Source organism: Pelophylax lessonae (assembly GCF_965119305.1).
Source record: "Pelophylax lessonae genome assembly, chromosome: 1".
NCBI classification, from domain to species: Eukaryota; Metazoa; Chordata; class Amphibia; order Anura; family Ranidae; genus Pelophylax; species Pelophylax lessonae.
Window position 1 is genome coordinate 301,100,791 of NC_138768.1, and position 15,816 is coordinate 301,116,606.

The following is a 15,816-nucleotide window of genomic DNA, read 5'->3' on the forward strand; positions in this document are numbered from 1 at the left end:
TGACTATGTCTAGATTGAATGGGATCATCCAAAACATTACTTTATGGTTCCTAAACACCTTTCTGTGAGATACCCCTTGCACAGTCGCTACTCCAGAAATGGACTGTTCCACCATTGGTGGACCCCCCTGTCCCCAGGTTGGATAGGGCAACCATAGTTCCTGAAAAGGAGTCTCCGATCTTAAGGATCTGGCTGACAAGAAGGCGGAGGCTGTGGCCGCAATATATTCTCTACTGCTGGCTCGACGCTCAGGCCAGTACTGGCCATTGCCCTGGTGTCACACTGATTGAATGAGGTAAGCTTTTGCACCATGACCAAGAGGGTAAGCAGGTTCCCCTGCCTTGGGTGAGTTAGCGGACCAGTTGGTCCAGGGACAGCAGCTTGTCTGTGATGCCTCTTTGGCTGCGGCTCCCCTGCTTTCTAAGCCGTCTGTTTTGGCAGTGGGCTTAGGTGTGTATTTTGGTTTGTGTTCCTCTGCGGACCAGCCTCCTAAGAAGCTCTGACTGCCTTCCTCCTTCACGGCGATTGCCTGTTTGGTATTGCCCTGGGTGACATCTTTTAAGAGTCTCATGGGGGGGAAAGGTAATGTTCTTCCACAGGAATGAAAATGGCTCCCCGCAGCAGATTTAGCCCCTCTTTCTCGTCTCACAAGAAGTTTTAAGTCCTCCTAGGGAGGTTCCAAACGTCCCTGGTCTGGCTTGCCAAGAGCAAGATTTTTTCTTTCTAGACCCGCAGACAAGGCATCTTCAGCCTGGAGGTGTGCCTTCACCTGTGTCTGGGGTGGAAGGATGTTTTTGCGGGCCCATGGACCTTCTTGATGAACATCCAATGGGTCCACACAGTGCTACTGTCTGTTTTTACAAGTTGGAGTTTTCATTCTTGCCACCCGAAAGGGAGAGCTAGGTTCGTCCAATTTTGGACCTTCGGGCTCTGAGCTGCTTTATGCAGGTAACAAAGTTCAGAATGGAGTCCATTCGCATGAGGTGAGAAGTGTTCTCAGCAAAGATTCTGCCCAGGGGGTCTGGACCAGGGGGAATGATCACTTCATCCGGAGATTTTTCATCAATTGTGTCTCCGGCAGGGCACTACCAAGGTAGATCTGTTGGCCTATTGGCTCAACGGGAAGGTGCAGAGGTTGGTGTGGCGGTCTTGGGATCCTTTGGCGACTGCCACAGACGCGCTGGTAGCCAGTGGGGTCAATATCGTCTGATTTACGCCTTTCCTTCTCTCAAAACTTCTGCGCAGGATTGAGGCAGAAGGGATTCCGGTCAACTTGGTGGCCTCCTAGGTTTTCCGTCATGAGGTGTCTGTGCCACAGGTTTGCAAGGTGGCTACCTGGTTGTCTGTGCACGCTTTCACAAAATTTAGTAAGTGGATGTTTTGCCATCTGTGTATGCTTCCTTTGGCCGCAAAGGTTTTGCAGGCTGCTGTTTAGAGGACCTGGTCCTCTTTGAGGGTGTATTATTTTTTTTCTTTTTCAAGGTGAGCTCCAGTTGTTTTTGGTAGAGCTCCTGTTATCTTTTTGGCTATGGTTTAGCCTTGGGAATTTTTTCTGCTGTTCCCACCCCTCATGTTTAACACTGCTTTGGGACATCCCAATGGTTAAGAAGATCAGGAGCTGTGTCCGTCCATAAACGAAAGAGAAAATGGGATTTTTGACTTGCCGTGAAATCCATTTCTCTGATGTTCATTGAGGGATACAGCACCCAAACCTGTGGAGTTGGATTTCTTCTGACACTTCTTGTAACAAAACTGAGTGCCTATAGCTAAGCGTGGGAGTATACCCCCTGCGACCACCCATAGGCATAGTCAAGATTTTATTTCTGCCTAGTGTCCTCCTGTAGGGGGCAGTATAACCCAATGGTTAAGAAGATCAGGAGCTGTGTCTGCCGATGGAACATCAGAGAAAGGGATTTTAAGGTAAGTCAAAAATCCCATTTTTGCGGTGAACGAGTTAATGATGTGACAGGCAGGTTACCTTTCTTTAACTCCAATATCCAGCCATTCTTGCCAGTATCCCATGAATGGGCGTGTGGTTTCAAAAAAAAATACCAACCCTACCCTTCTCTTTGGGGAACAATATGCCAGTAGACTTTTTTTGTCCTGCGATCCACAGATATTCCTTTTATCTCCGGTCTTGACCCTGTCTTCATCTGTTTGCTGACATTTCAGTAAAGAAACAAAATTACAGTGCTAATCCAATTCATTTTTTCAAAAATCTACTGTCTCTAAAGCTGATTACAACTTTAATATACTATGACATTCCCACTCTAACAGCTTGTTTTTTGCCTCAGTAAAAGTTGCACCATTGGGATGGTTCTGCACTTGTGGAGTGACACCACTATTCGCCTGGATGGGGATGGGTGAGTTATTACGATCTTTTTCTGTTATAACTGTAATTATTATACAGGATTTTTTTAAGCGCCAAAGGTTTACGTGGCACTTTACAATATAAGGGAGACAAAACAGTTCCAATTCAATTCAGTACAACAGGTTGGGAGAGCTTAAGAGAGCTTACAATGTAATAATTTTTTACCCTTATTGTGAAGAGATACAAGTGGAGCTGCTCTTTGAAACTGTTTTTTTTTTTTTTTTTTTTAAATGCATAGATTATTCATCGTTGATGCGGTTAGTGACCACATACCAGGGTTCTGCTTGTTTACTGCATGAAACATTAAAACTTCATTCACTCATCTCTGACCTATACGAGAAACAATAGACCAATGATACAATGTGAAGTGACAAGATGACTTAAATATCTGCTGACCTCTTACAGATTTTTTTCTGTTGTAATACATTTTTACAGATTTTTTTTTTTTTTTTTTAACAATTTCTAGCAACATGTTTGTAAAGACAGCTTTAGAAATATAGAAACATAGAATGTGTCGGCAGATGAGAACCATTTGGCCCATCTAGTCTGCCCAATATATCTGAATCCTATGAATAGTCCCTGGCCCTATCTTATATGAAGGATAGCCTTATGCCTATCTCATGCATGCTTAAACACCTTCACTGTATTTGCAGCTACCACTTCTGCAGGAAGGTTATTCCATGCATCCACTACTCTCTCAGTAAAGTAATACTTCCTCATATTACTTTTAAACCTTTGCCCCTCTAATTTAAAACTGTGTCCTCTTGTGGTTTTTCTTCTTTTAAATATGCTCTCCTCCTTTACCGAGTTGATTCCCTTTATGTATTTAAAAGTTTCTATCATATCCCCTCTGTCTCTTCTTTCTTCCAAGCTATACATGTTAAGTTGTGGGGTTTACAGCATTGTAGCATTGGCCTATGGGTTTTAAGCACAATACAAATGGGTTTGCTGGTTGAGCTGCTAATAGCAAAACTTACCTGCTTTTGCTGGTTCTGAGCAGGAGCATCCACACAGTCATGACTCTAGCGGTGCTCCATAGGTTATGGTAGATATAGGGGACACCCATTTACCTGGGGGGTCGGGAAGTGTGGCCAGGTGGCAGAAGGAGGAGGAAACTCAGAGGAGAAAAATTAAATAAACTGCAAGAACATGCAAGTTCTACAATTAGCGGCTACATTAGCAAAAAAAATAAAGTTGGACTTTCTTTCGTTCATTGACAAACAGCGCTCATGATCTTCTTAACAATTGGGTTATACTGCCCCATACAGGAGTAGGACACTAGGCAGAAAGTCTGGCTACGCCTATGGGCAGTCCCAGGGGGTGTACTCCCTCTCTCTGCTATAGGGATCTCTGGTCCTGGCAATTTTTTCTTTTTAGATAGATTTGGTTTTCTGCTGGATTTTTTCCTGTGAGATCTACAATCAACTGCCGGACTGGGCGACGGGCTGGATAATTTAGATCCAGTGGTCACCCCAGTCTGGCCAGCGAGCACGTGCAGACCTGAGCTCCACGCTTGATCGGATGTGACCTAGCCCTATCGGATGAGGGCTGGCCTGTGAGTTAAACGCCTTGTGAGGTCGCATATGCCCCGGTCTTGGCCCGAGTCGCAGCGTTCCTTCTGACCGACAGCCCCCCCATTTCGATGACTAGGGGTTCTGTCTGGAGCAGTGGCCGTCTGGTTCCAGGTATGGTGAGTAGCTGTCCCCCCTCTCCCCCTGGAGGGTTTTGGAGTGGACATGGGCCCCTCCTCGGGACGGTTGGACCCCCGGAATCCCCTCTTGGCCGACAGCCCTCCCATTTTGATGGCAAGGGGTTCTGTCTGGAGCGGTGCCCCCCTGGTTTCTGGTATGGAGAGTAGCTGTCGTCCCCCCTCACCCTGGAGGGTTTTGGGGTGGACATTGGTTCCTCCTGGGGATGGTCAGACCCCTGGGTTCCCCTCCTTCCCACAGGCACCCCTGCCACTTGCCAAGTCCCTCATTCTGCCCCCCCTCCATGCTGGGGCAGTTTGGGTGGTCTGTCTACTTTCCTGGGATGGGAGCAGCGCGCTAACTGATGATGGGGGCGGGGGGGTGCGTTCCCAGTGGCCTGACGATCGACTGTGGGGGAGGGGGGGCTTGTACCTGGTGGGGGCTCTTACCAGGTTCCCCCATCCTGCCTGGATCTGTCCTTGAGGCTTGGTCTCCCTCATGTGTCCCTGTAGTAAGCCGTCATTTTGTTGTAGCTTGTGTTTCTATACACTGCGACCATATTTGTGTAGTTCGGTGGCCATTTTCTTGTGGTTTGTCATTGGAAATAGCGGCGGTAATGACAGTGGAGCCCTGCGGGCGGCGATTTCAGCGGTGGGAGCCCCTCATTCCCTGGTGCTGACTCCTAGATCATTTTACTTCCTGATTGCCACACGTGTAGTGCAGATTCTCCTGGTGGCTGCAGGTGCCTTTTTCTGTGAGTGGCGAGTCTGGTCGGGTCCTCTCCCTCTCTGCTGAGGATCGCTTGGTGCTTTGTGCCTGGCGACCGGGTGCTGCTGCCAGTGGAGGTGGCTTGCAAGCGACGGGCTAGCAAAATTTGCCCCCCCCCCCGCCTTCACCATCACCATCGGTCTCATCAGATCTTGAATCTGATTCGGTCGTTGGTCATCCTGCTGGATCTGCAACCACATGCCTGGAATACTCTAATAATGAGGATGATTGATGATAATGAGGATGAAAAGGCGCTGGTGGAAGCACTGATTGTATCTGTGCGTGAGACCTTGAAGATGGAGGACACAGCTGCGGCGGAGGCGCAGGTGCCCTTTGGCACTCACAAGTCATCCAAAGTGGCAAAGGCATTTCCTTTCTCTGGCTATTTTGACAGAATTGTCGCTAAAGCGTGGGGATGACCGAAGCGTCCCGGTGGGGGCCCTGAGCGCTTTACTAGGCGTTACCCCTATGAGGAGTCCCTTCTTAAGAAATGGACTGTGCCACCGGTGGTGGACCTTCCGGTTTCCAGGTTAAACAAGGCAACCATGATTCCGGTTGAAGAGTTCCCGGCCTTTAAGGATCCGGCTGACTGGAAGGCTGAGGCTGTGGCCCGCACTATGTACACTCTGGCTGGTTCGGCAATGAGGCCGTTATTCACCATTGCCCTAGTGTTGCAAATTCTGACCGTGGGGACTAAGCTCCTACACCATGACCTGGAGGGGAAACAGCTCCCCCCTGCCTTTGCCGAGCTGGCAGACCAGCTTGTCCAGGGGCTGCAGTTTATCTGTGATGCCTCTTTGGATGCGGATCCCCTGATAACTTGCCGCTCTGTTTTGGCAGTGGTCCTTCGGCGTGTTTTTTTGGCTCAAATGCTGGTCTGCGGATCAGACTTCAAAAAAGACCTTGACTGATCTTCCTTTTCAAGGAGATCACCTGTTTGGAGTTACCCGGGATGACCGCTTTAAAGGTCTCACGGGGGAGAGTCCTTTTCTTCCGCAGGCTACTAAGGGCAGAGAACATGGCAAGCCAAGATCGGCCTTCTCCAGACCCGGGGACAAGGCTCCTTCTGCATGAAGGTGTGCCTTCGCCCATATGGGGGGACGTCTTCGCTGTTGTCCGGACCTATGGACTTCCCGGGTGCAGGACAAGTGGGTCCACGAAGTCATTCGGTCTGGCTACAAGACCGAGTTTCGTTCTTGTCCCCCGGGCAGATTGTTTCCTTCCAACTTGTGTCTGTCCCCAGACAGCATTACAACAGGGGCTGTTTGGGGCAGTACAAGACCTGTTCCTTCAAGGAGTGAATGTCCCGGTTCTGAAATCAAACGTTTTCAGGGTTTTTAATCAAACCCGTTTACAGTTCCCAGGTAGTAAGGCAAAGTGTGTCCCATCTTGGACCTCAAGGCGCTAAACTGCTTTGTGTGGGTACAGAAGTTCAGAATGGAGTCCATTCGAACGGTGGCGGCATCACTGCGTCAGGGGGATTTCCTCACCTCTATTGAAATCAAGGATGCCTAACTTCACATTCCAATATGTGCCAGTCACCAGCGGTTTTCCTTGCTTTGCTGTGGGAGAGGAACATTATGCGTTTATGGCATTACCCTTTTGGTCTCGCCTCTGCTCCTCGGGTCTTCACAAGTGTGTGGGCCCCGGTGCTAGCTTTGCTATACCAACAGGGGATCACGGTACTGGGCTACTTGGATGACCACCTTCTGCGAGCGGAGTCTCCCTCTGCTCTGGTGGAAACCTGGAGATCACAATATGAACTCTGCGGAAATTCAGCTGGATTCTGAATTTTCAGAAGTCTGCTCTGGTTCCGTCCACAAAGCTTGACTATCTGGGCCTGACTCTGCCTTAGCCAGAGTGCTCCTTCTGAACAAACTCCAGAAATTGCAGGCTGCAATTTGCCTCTTGCTGTCCAAGAAATGGTCATCCCTCCGAACTTGCATGCAGGTGCTGGGCCTGATGGTGTCTACCTTCGAGGCGGTTCTGTTTGCACAGTTCAATCTGAGGTCCCTGCAAAGGAAATTTCTGAGCAAATGAGACAAGACTCTGCAGTCTCTGGACAATCGGATCTGGCTGAGTTGGGGCACGAAGGAGTCCCTCATAGAGTGGCTTCATTCTCCGGCGCTTCAGCTGGGAAATTCCTTCCTCCCCTTGTATTGGACAGTGGTCACCACAGATGCCAGCCTGTCCAGCTGGGGAGGCATCCTCGGCAAGCATTCTGCTCAGCGGATCTGGACATCCAGACTCCTGATCGATGTCTTGGAACTCCGAGCGCTCCCTGTGTCTGGATCATTGGGCAGATCATCTTCAGGTTTGATCAGTGCTTATTTAATTGGACAATGCCACGTCCGTGGCTTATGTCAATCACCAGAGGGGCAGAACTGTTCGTTCCAGCCGTACACATTTCCAGGATAGAAAATTGGCAGGCGGATTACCTCAGTTAGCAAGCGTTGGACCACAGAGAGTGGTTCCTTCATCCAGAGGGGTTTCATCAGCTGTGTCTCCAGTGGGGCACCCCCCAGGTGGATCTAATGGCATCTCAGGTCAACAAAAAGGTGCAGAGGTTTGTGGCTCGTTCAAGGGATCCTCTGGTGGAAATCTACCTCTAGGAAGACGTACATTGCGTGGGGTTAGTCTCTTGAGGTTCTTCCTCACTCCTTCTCGGTGGCTCGGATTGTGACCTTCCTTCAATCATGGTTGAACAGAAATTGGTCTTGAGTACCATCAAGGGCCAGGTGTCGGCTTTGGCGGTCTTCTTCCAACGACCTTTGGCCACACACTCCCTGGTGCGTACCTTTCTTCAGGGTGTCTGACATCTGGTTCCTCCAGTGCGGGCTCCATTGCGGCCTTGGGGTCTTAATTTGGTGCTTTCAGCTCTACAGAAGCCTCCCATTGAAAATATTCGGGAGATTTCCCTGCTTGCGCTGTACCAGAAAGTGGCCTTTTTAGTGGCTATCAGCTCTGCGCGCAGGGTGTCAGAACTGGCGGTATTCTCCTGTCGTTCACCTTACCTGGTGATTCACAGGGATAAGGTAGTCCTGTCCGTCGTTCCTTCCTCAGGTTGTCTCTCTGATTTTCATTTGAATGAAGACATTGTGCTGCCTTTTCTGTGTCCCAGGCCAAAACATCAGATGAAAATTGTCTTGGATGTGGTCCGGGCAATTAGGGTGTACCTGGCAGCTACGGAGTCTTTCAGGAAGTCAGACACTTTGTGTTCATGGATGGACCTCGAAAAGGGTTGTCTGCTTCCTCTGCTGCCATTTCCAGATGGATAAGATAAATGGTGGTTCAGGCTTATTCTATCAGGGGTCAGGTTTCTCCTTTCACTGTCAATGCGCAATCTGCGAGGGTGTTAAGTGCCTCCTGGGCTTTCCGTCAGGCGTCGGTGACGCAGGTTTGCAAGGCGGCAACCTCGTCGGTGCACGCGATTACAAAGTTTTAAAAAGTGGATGTGTGGGGCATCTGCGGATGCTTCTTTTGGCTACAAGGTTTTGCCTGCTGCTGTTTAGAGGACTTGATCCTCTTTGAGGGTGTGTTGTTTTTTTTTTCAAGTGGCCTCCAGTTGTTTGGTTGAGCTCCTGTTGCCTGGTTGGCTAATGTTGAGCCTTGGGAATTTTTTTTTTTCCTACCCCTCATGTTTAACACTGCTTTTGGACATCCCAATGATTATGAATATCGGGAGCTGTGTCTGTCAATGAGCGAAAGAGAAAATGTAATTTTTGACTTACTGTAAAATCCATTTCTCTGATGTTCATTGATGGACACAGCACCCACCCCTCTGTGGAGTTATAATTCTCCTGACACTGCTTGTAACAAAGACACCTAACTGACACTTTTGAGGGGACCAGTGACATTACTACAGTAATCGGTGCTAAAAATGTACACGGTTACTGTACTAATGACACTGGCAGGGAAGGGGTTCACACCAGGGGCGATCAAAGGGTTAAATGTGTCCCTAGGGGATGCATTCTAACTGTGTGGGGGATGGACTGACTAGATGAGCATAGAGATCTGTGTTCCTAAATCGCAGGAACACAAAATCCTTGTGTTCATCCATGACAGAACAGTGGTCTGTCTGATTTACATTGGCAGATCGCCATTATATCTCTCTGGGAATCGATCGTGGGTGGCCGGCGGACATTGTGTCAGAAAGTGGTTAATAGTGTATTGGTAGTTTTTTTCTTCTAGCAAGCAAAAGAAAGCAGGACAAGGCACTCGATGCTCATACCTTTTTTATTTGAGCTGAACTTCAGACAAAATTTAATACAGAGATACAAAACCTATATGGGAGCTGTGTTCTCTTTGTATTTCTTTCCATCCAATTCTGAGATCTTTACATCTCTGCTACACAGCACAGCCCTGTCTGGCAGAAAGAAATAACTGAGTTTTTAATTTGCTGCATTTCAGTAACAAGTGAAGGTCCTTATCCCCCTCAGCATGTGACTAAACCGTGAAAGGAGAAGCAGTACAATGCTAAGCTTCACTCGGTCACTGTGCTTTCTCCAGCTGTAACTGACTGAAAGAGTCAAATTCAAGTACTTACACTGCTTACTTTTAAAAAAAAACAAAAAAAAAAAAAACATTAATGATGTAATAGAGTATAGGGGTGCATTTATTGGTGTTTTTTTTTTTTTTTTTTTTATTTCTCCCTGGAGTTCAGCTTTGAGTAATTTGTAAAAAGTCAACTTTTACTCTCCATTTTTAATAAAAGGAAGAGCTTTTAGAAACGAGGGTAACTCTCCTTATTAAGTCTGCAACCAATTGCATGGGATAAAAACATTTTTGGGCCACTAGAGGAGGTTGTCGGGTAGAACTCTTGTCTGAAAGCTGGAAGAAGAGCGACTGGGACTGGAGACTGCTTAATAAAAAGATACAGGCATCAACTATTGCGTTGTTTGTTTACTGGGTCATATACCGTATTTACAAGACACTAGCCAGAGATACGAAGAGCATAGCCATTGTTTCTGCTATTTAAACCATTAACTGCAGCCCCAGTGAATTGACTGTTTTAAAGATTTACAGGGACCCATCCAGGAACGTGTTTTCCCTATTTGACGCCACGAGTAACTGTGTAATATTAAGGTTCAGTATTCTTGGGGTATTGAGAACCCAAATGCACAGTGGGGTTTATTTACTAAAACTGGAGAGTACAAAATCTAGGGCAGCTGTGCATGGTAGCCTATCTGCTTCTAACTTCAGTTTGTTCAAATTTAAGCTTTGACAATAAAACCAGGAAGCTGTTTGGTTTCTTTGCAGAGCTGCGCCAGATTTAGCCTTCTCAAGTTTTAGTAAATCAGCCCCTGTGCCTTGAAGTGATCAAAGAAAGGTGGGTATACCTTGTCACATAGGAAAAGTCTCTCGGTGAAAATGTGGACCCCCCCCTCATTAAGGAAAGGTCAACATGGCTTAAATCTGAAATGTCATGGAAAACAGATCACATCATGTAAGCATATCCCATACTGCATAATTTGTTCTCTTCAAGTGCTGCTGAACTTCTGCATATGTAAGGATTCACTGGTGAGGAGAGTTGTTTTTTTCCTGGGTGGTTATGTACACTTTTCTTGGATTTCTGCAGAGCAGTGTATGTGCATTTCATTAGGAGATGTTTCATTTTTTTTTTTTATTCTAAACATCCTGTATTTTCTCTGTTTTGTTCTGTGCTTAGTGGTTTTAGTGTCAACACTGCAGGGAGAACCCATGTGTTCAAACCAGTATCCGTCCAAGCCATGTGGTAAGCGAGTGTTCTAATATTAGTAGTTTTTGTTGTTCTTTGTACTGTATGTGCTTAATATGATGTGTTAGATACCACCAATATTACCTATTTTCTAAAAGGGAAGAGGTAATCCTAACCGAGTATCATGAAAAAGGTAGAGTACCATTGATCTTGTGTTTTCCCATCCCATCTGTCTTCCCTGCCACATTTCTATTCTTGTTTTCCCAGCTTTGCCTTTTCCTCACATTCTTCCCTAGGTTTCCTCAGGGCAAATGATACAGATGGACAGGCACAGTGGCCAAAACAATTTTCTTACTTGGCGACATTTGGTGCTTTTTAGTTGCTGTCTTGTATAGAACAGCTTATCTTAATTATGATGTGTTTCATCTAAATGTTTACTAAAATATTATGCGTTTTCCACAGAGTGTTAATGCATTATTGTACTATATACATAATTTTGTAGCTCTGGGGATCATTCTTCTGCAGGGTTTTAAATGTTTAGCCACCCTTAACCATGCATAGTAGATAGTCAAGTGCTCAGAACAGAAGGGTGGATAAAACCACATAAACGGGTAACTACATCCTATAATATATATTGGGACAGAGAGAATGGAGGGGCAAAAGGATTTTTGGTATATGGTTTGCAGACTCAGGAGGTACATTAATACAGGAGTGTACCTAGAACATTTGACACCTGTGAGTATCCTGTATCTGGCACCCAGCTCCAACAACCCCCCTTATTTGGGCAGGCGACGCAACGCACGCCAATAAGCTGACCATGTCTGTCAAGTGACATCACGCGTCGCACCTCCATGCACTGCAGCCCGGAACCCAGAAGAATCCTCCTCCCTCTGCTCCCCCGGGGCCAGGCCCCTCCTCCTCCTCCTCCTCTACTAAAATAGCGCAGACTGACCCGAGGATGCATGTAGCTGGCAGTGACACACCTACTATGTGCTACTGCCAGTGGTGTCACCTGGTGCAGTAAAACATGGTGGCAGGTGTCACTCGGGTGCGGCCTGGCCCCCGAGGCAGGCCCCCCTATTGGTACACCACTGCATTAATTTACATGTAATTTTGTGCATAAGGTTTATATACTGTACACTGCTAAAGGAAATTAAAGGAACACTTTGAAAACGCATCCGATCTCCATGGGGAAAAGTATCGTGCTGTATATCTACACTAATATGGACTGGGTAATGTGTGAGGAACAAAAGGAGGCCACATTGTTTGATGGAAATTAAAATAATCACCCTACAGTGGGCTGAATTTAAAGACACCCTGAAAATCAAAGTGAAAAAATGATGCAGCAGGCTAGTCTATTTTGCTGAAATTTCATTGCAGCCACTCAAATGGCACTAAGTAGTTTGTATGACCCCCAAATGCTTGTATGGATGCCTCACCACATGGGGCATGCTCCTATTGAGTCGGCGGATGGTATCCTGGGGTATTTCCTCCCAGATCTGGACCAGGGCATCACTGAGCTCCTGAACAGACTGAGGTGCAAACTGGTGGCGGCAGATCGACCAAAACATAATGTCCCAGAGGTGTGCTATTGGATTTAGGTCAGGCGAGTGTGGGGGGCCATTCAATAGTATAAATTCCTTCACCCCCAGCAACTGGCTGTATATTCTTGCCACATGAGGCCGGGCATTGTCATGCACCAGGAGGAACCCAGGATCCACTGCACCAGCGTAAGGTCTGACAATGGGTCAAAGGATTTCATCCCGATACCTAATGACAGTCAGGGTGCCATTGTTTTGCCTGTAGAGGTCTGTGCGTCCCTCCATGGATATGACTCCCCAGACAATCACTGACCCACCACCCACACTGAACGATGTTAAAGGCAGCTTAACTTTCTCCACGGCTTCTCCAGACCCTTTCACATCTGTCCCATAGTCTCAGGGTGCACCTGCTCTTATCTGTGAAAAGCACAGGGCGCCAGTGGTGGACCTGCCAATTCTGGTGTTCAATGGAAAATGCCAATTGAGCTCAACGGTGCTGGGCAGTGAGCACAGGGCCCACTAGAGGATGTCGGGCCCTCAGGCCACCCTCCTAAAGTCTGTTTCTGATTGTTTGGTCAGAGACATTTACACCAGTAGCCTGCTAGAGGTCTATTTGTCGGGCTCTGGCACTGCTCATTCTGTTCCTCCTTGCACAAAGGAGCCGATACCAGTCCTGCTGATGGATTAAGGACTTTCTAGTGCCCTGTCCACCTCTCCTGGAGTTACTGCCGGTCTTCTGGAATCTCCTCCATGCTCTTGAGACTCTGCTGGGAGACCCAGCAAACCTTCTGGAAATGACACATATTGATGTGCCATCCCAGAGGAGTTGGACTGCCTGTGCAACCTCTATAGGGTCCAGGTATCACCTCATGCTACCAGTAGTGACACGGACTCTAGCCAAATGCAAAACTAGTGAAAGACAGTCAAAAAGATGAGTAGGGGAAAAAAATAGCTGTGGCCTCCACCTGTAAAACCATTCCTGTTTTGGGGATAGGTTTCATTGTTGCCCATCTAGTGCACATGTTGTTAATTTCATTAACACCAAAGCAGATAAAACTGATTTACAACCCCCTCGGCTACTTAACTGACCAGATGAATATCCCAGGAGTTTAATTGACTTGATGCTATACTCTGATTAAAAAGTGTTCCTTTTTTTTTTTTTTTTTGAGCAGTGTATTACATACTTTATGCGCAGTGTAACTTCACAATGTACTCCCAACATTTCATTGCAGCTTTAAAAATTCAGGGCAGTTCATTGGAGGGTTAAGCCAGGTACTGCACTGATATTTGTCAAATATATTTATAACTGTTTACAGCTGTACTTATGATTTTGCAAATGAACAGACACATGACACTGTGTAGGACTATGCCAGCCTATGCATGGCTTTATTGAATAACATGGAATTCAGTCCTTTTTGTATTTAAACAAAGAGACAGATTCCCTGTGTATTATCTCTTATCGTATGAACCACTTCAATACTGGGCACTGCTCAGACCAGCTTTCAGTGCTTCCTTTTGGTGGTACTTAATCACCACTGAGTTTTTTTTTTTGCTAAACAAAGACTGACGATTTAGAAAAAAAAAGTCTTGTTTCTTTATTAAAATTTTGGAAATTAGTCATTTTATCTCCTTCACTGATGGGGTGTGGCACAGATAAGCACTGAAATGAAAAAAATCCGCGCTTAGGATAATTTTTAACCTAAAATATGATTGTTGATACTGGCTGCAGCCCACCTATACACTATATTCCTAGGAATATAGTAAGAGTAGAAAATGCAAGAAAAGGTTTGTGGCGCTGCCAGAATATACCTGCTGTTCCGTATATCTTTCAATGATGCTGAATAAATATTAAATCGGTGTGTGTCTCTTATGTAAATATAAAATTAATAAAGTGTCAAGTGCTTCATATATATGGTCCTGTGAAAAGTATATGGTAAGTGCAACAATGATAGGTGATCCAACCCTGTGAAAAGTGCACAATAGTGCTGGTGCCAACTACAAATATAAATAGATGAGTAAAATAGCTAAGTGAATAAAGACATATATAAAAATGAGTGAAGTCAAACCTATTAAATAAATAAAAATTAATAAAAATATGTTGGATCAACCTAAAAACATATAATGACACATGGGTGAACTGCGAAAATCCTTAAAAGGTGAAAACTATACAGTAAATAGCATCATATGTTGACATAAAACTATAAAAAAACGCAGGTATATAAAAATGGTAAAACCACTCTAAAATATAACATCAAAATCCAGGTACTGGTTAGTCCATAATGGCTATAATCCTAAAAAGAAGGTTAGTCCCACTATAGTAAAACACTCCCTAAATTAGGGGTGCAAAGGTGACTTTGGTGCAGGTGCTCTAGTAGAGATTAAGGAGGTGCTCGGATGCCGGTGACCATTCAGTGCTCCCCTCACCCCCTGGACCGCACTCACCGGAGTTAATCACCCCTGCAGGGGTATCAGGCCTTGGATATGTAATCCTAGGGGTCCCCTTTTCTGGTTACTGTGTCACTAGTATGGTCCAATATCCTGCCTGAGTCCTCCGTGCCATGGTCCTTTTAAAATTGGGGTCCACGGGTATATACAGGGGAAGAAGGCTCACATAGAGTAGTACCGTTTTAAAAGGCTTTATTAAATCAAAAGATGGGTACTTGCAAACGTAAGAAAACGAATCGGCAGGGTGTCGCGCCACATCCGCCCAAGTGGAACGCACATCCGGACCGTGGAACGCACGGCGTCCCGGAAGTGCGCAACCATCACTGGTTTTACCTGCCGATTCATTTTCTTACGTTTGTAAGTACCCATCTTTTGATTTAATAAAGCCTTTTAAAACGGTACTACTCTATGTGAGCCTTCTTCCCCTGTATATACCCGTGGACCCCAATTTTAAGGACCCTGGCACGGAGGACTCGGGCAGGATATTGGACCATACTAGTGACACAGTAACCAGAAAAGGGGACCCCCAGGATTACATATCCAAGGCCTGATACCCCTGCAGGGGTGATTAACTCCGGTGAGTGCGGTCCAGGGGGTGCAGGGAGCACTGAATGGTCACCGGCATCCGAGCACCTCCTTAATCTCTACTAGAGCACCTGCACCAAAGTCACCTTTGCACCCCTAATTTAGGGAGTGTTTTACTATAGTGGGACTAACCTTCTTTTTAGGATTATAGCCATTATGGACTAACCAGTACCTGGATTTTGATGTTATATTTTAGAGTGGTTTTACCATTTTTATATACCTGCGTTTTTTTTATAGTTTTATGTCAACATATGATGCTATTTACTGTATAGTTTTCACCTTTTAAGGATTTTTTTTTTAAATCAAACGAGTCTTTATTGTACAAGTATCCGTAAATAACAGTAACAGAGGAATGCAGTGAATCACAGTCAATGAAGTGAGCAATTCAAGGTACATCTGAACATAAGTATCAAACAGGGCGTAATAAAATAAAAGAACAAAAACAAAACACAAACATGAACAGTGCGAAAAGTACGTCAAGGAGGCGTCTCCTGTGTGGAACCAAGTCCAAATATAAAACATGAAGACCGAGGCATACAATAGCTGGTCGACAGACTACCTGCACAGCACAACATAAGAGGGGAACCCAGACTAAACACACGTTTCCGGGGCCTGCGTCCATCTGTCCCATATCTTATTAAATTTTGTGGGGCAACCCCGATGTGTGTACAACAGCTTCTTGTAAGGCACAACAGTATTAACTTCCCTAAGCCAGTCATGAAATGTGGGGGGTCTATCACG

At 46.0% G+C, this 15,816-nt stretch overlaps 1 protein-coding gene across 2 annotated transcripts in view; it reads left to right on the forward strand.

Annotated features, from left to right (window-relative positions):
• Nucleotides 1-15,816, forward strand: part of SSH1 (slingshot protein phosphatase 1) — a 188,242-nt gene that overhangs the window by 61,393 nt on the left and 111,033 nt on the right. For both annotated transcript variants that reach the window (XM_082273831.1, XM_082273832.1), the window contains 2 exons: nt 2,295-2,363; nt 10,496-10,561. In XM_082273831.1, the coding sequence (XP_082129957.1) occupies nt 2,295-2,363; nt 10,496-10,561 (135 nt within the window). The remainder of the gene's footprint in view (nt 1-2,294; nt 2,364-10,495; nt 10,562-15,816) is intronic.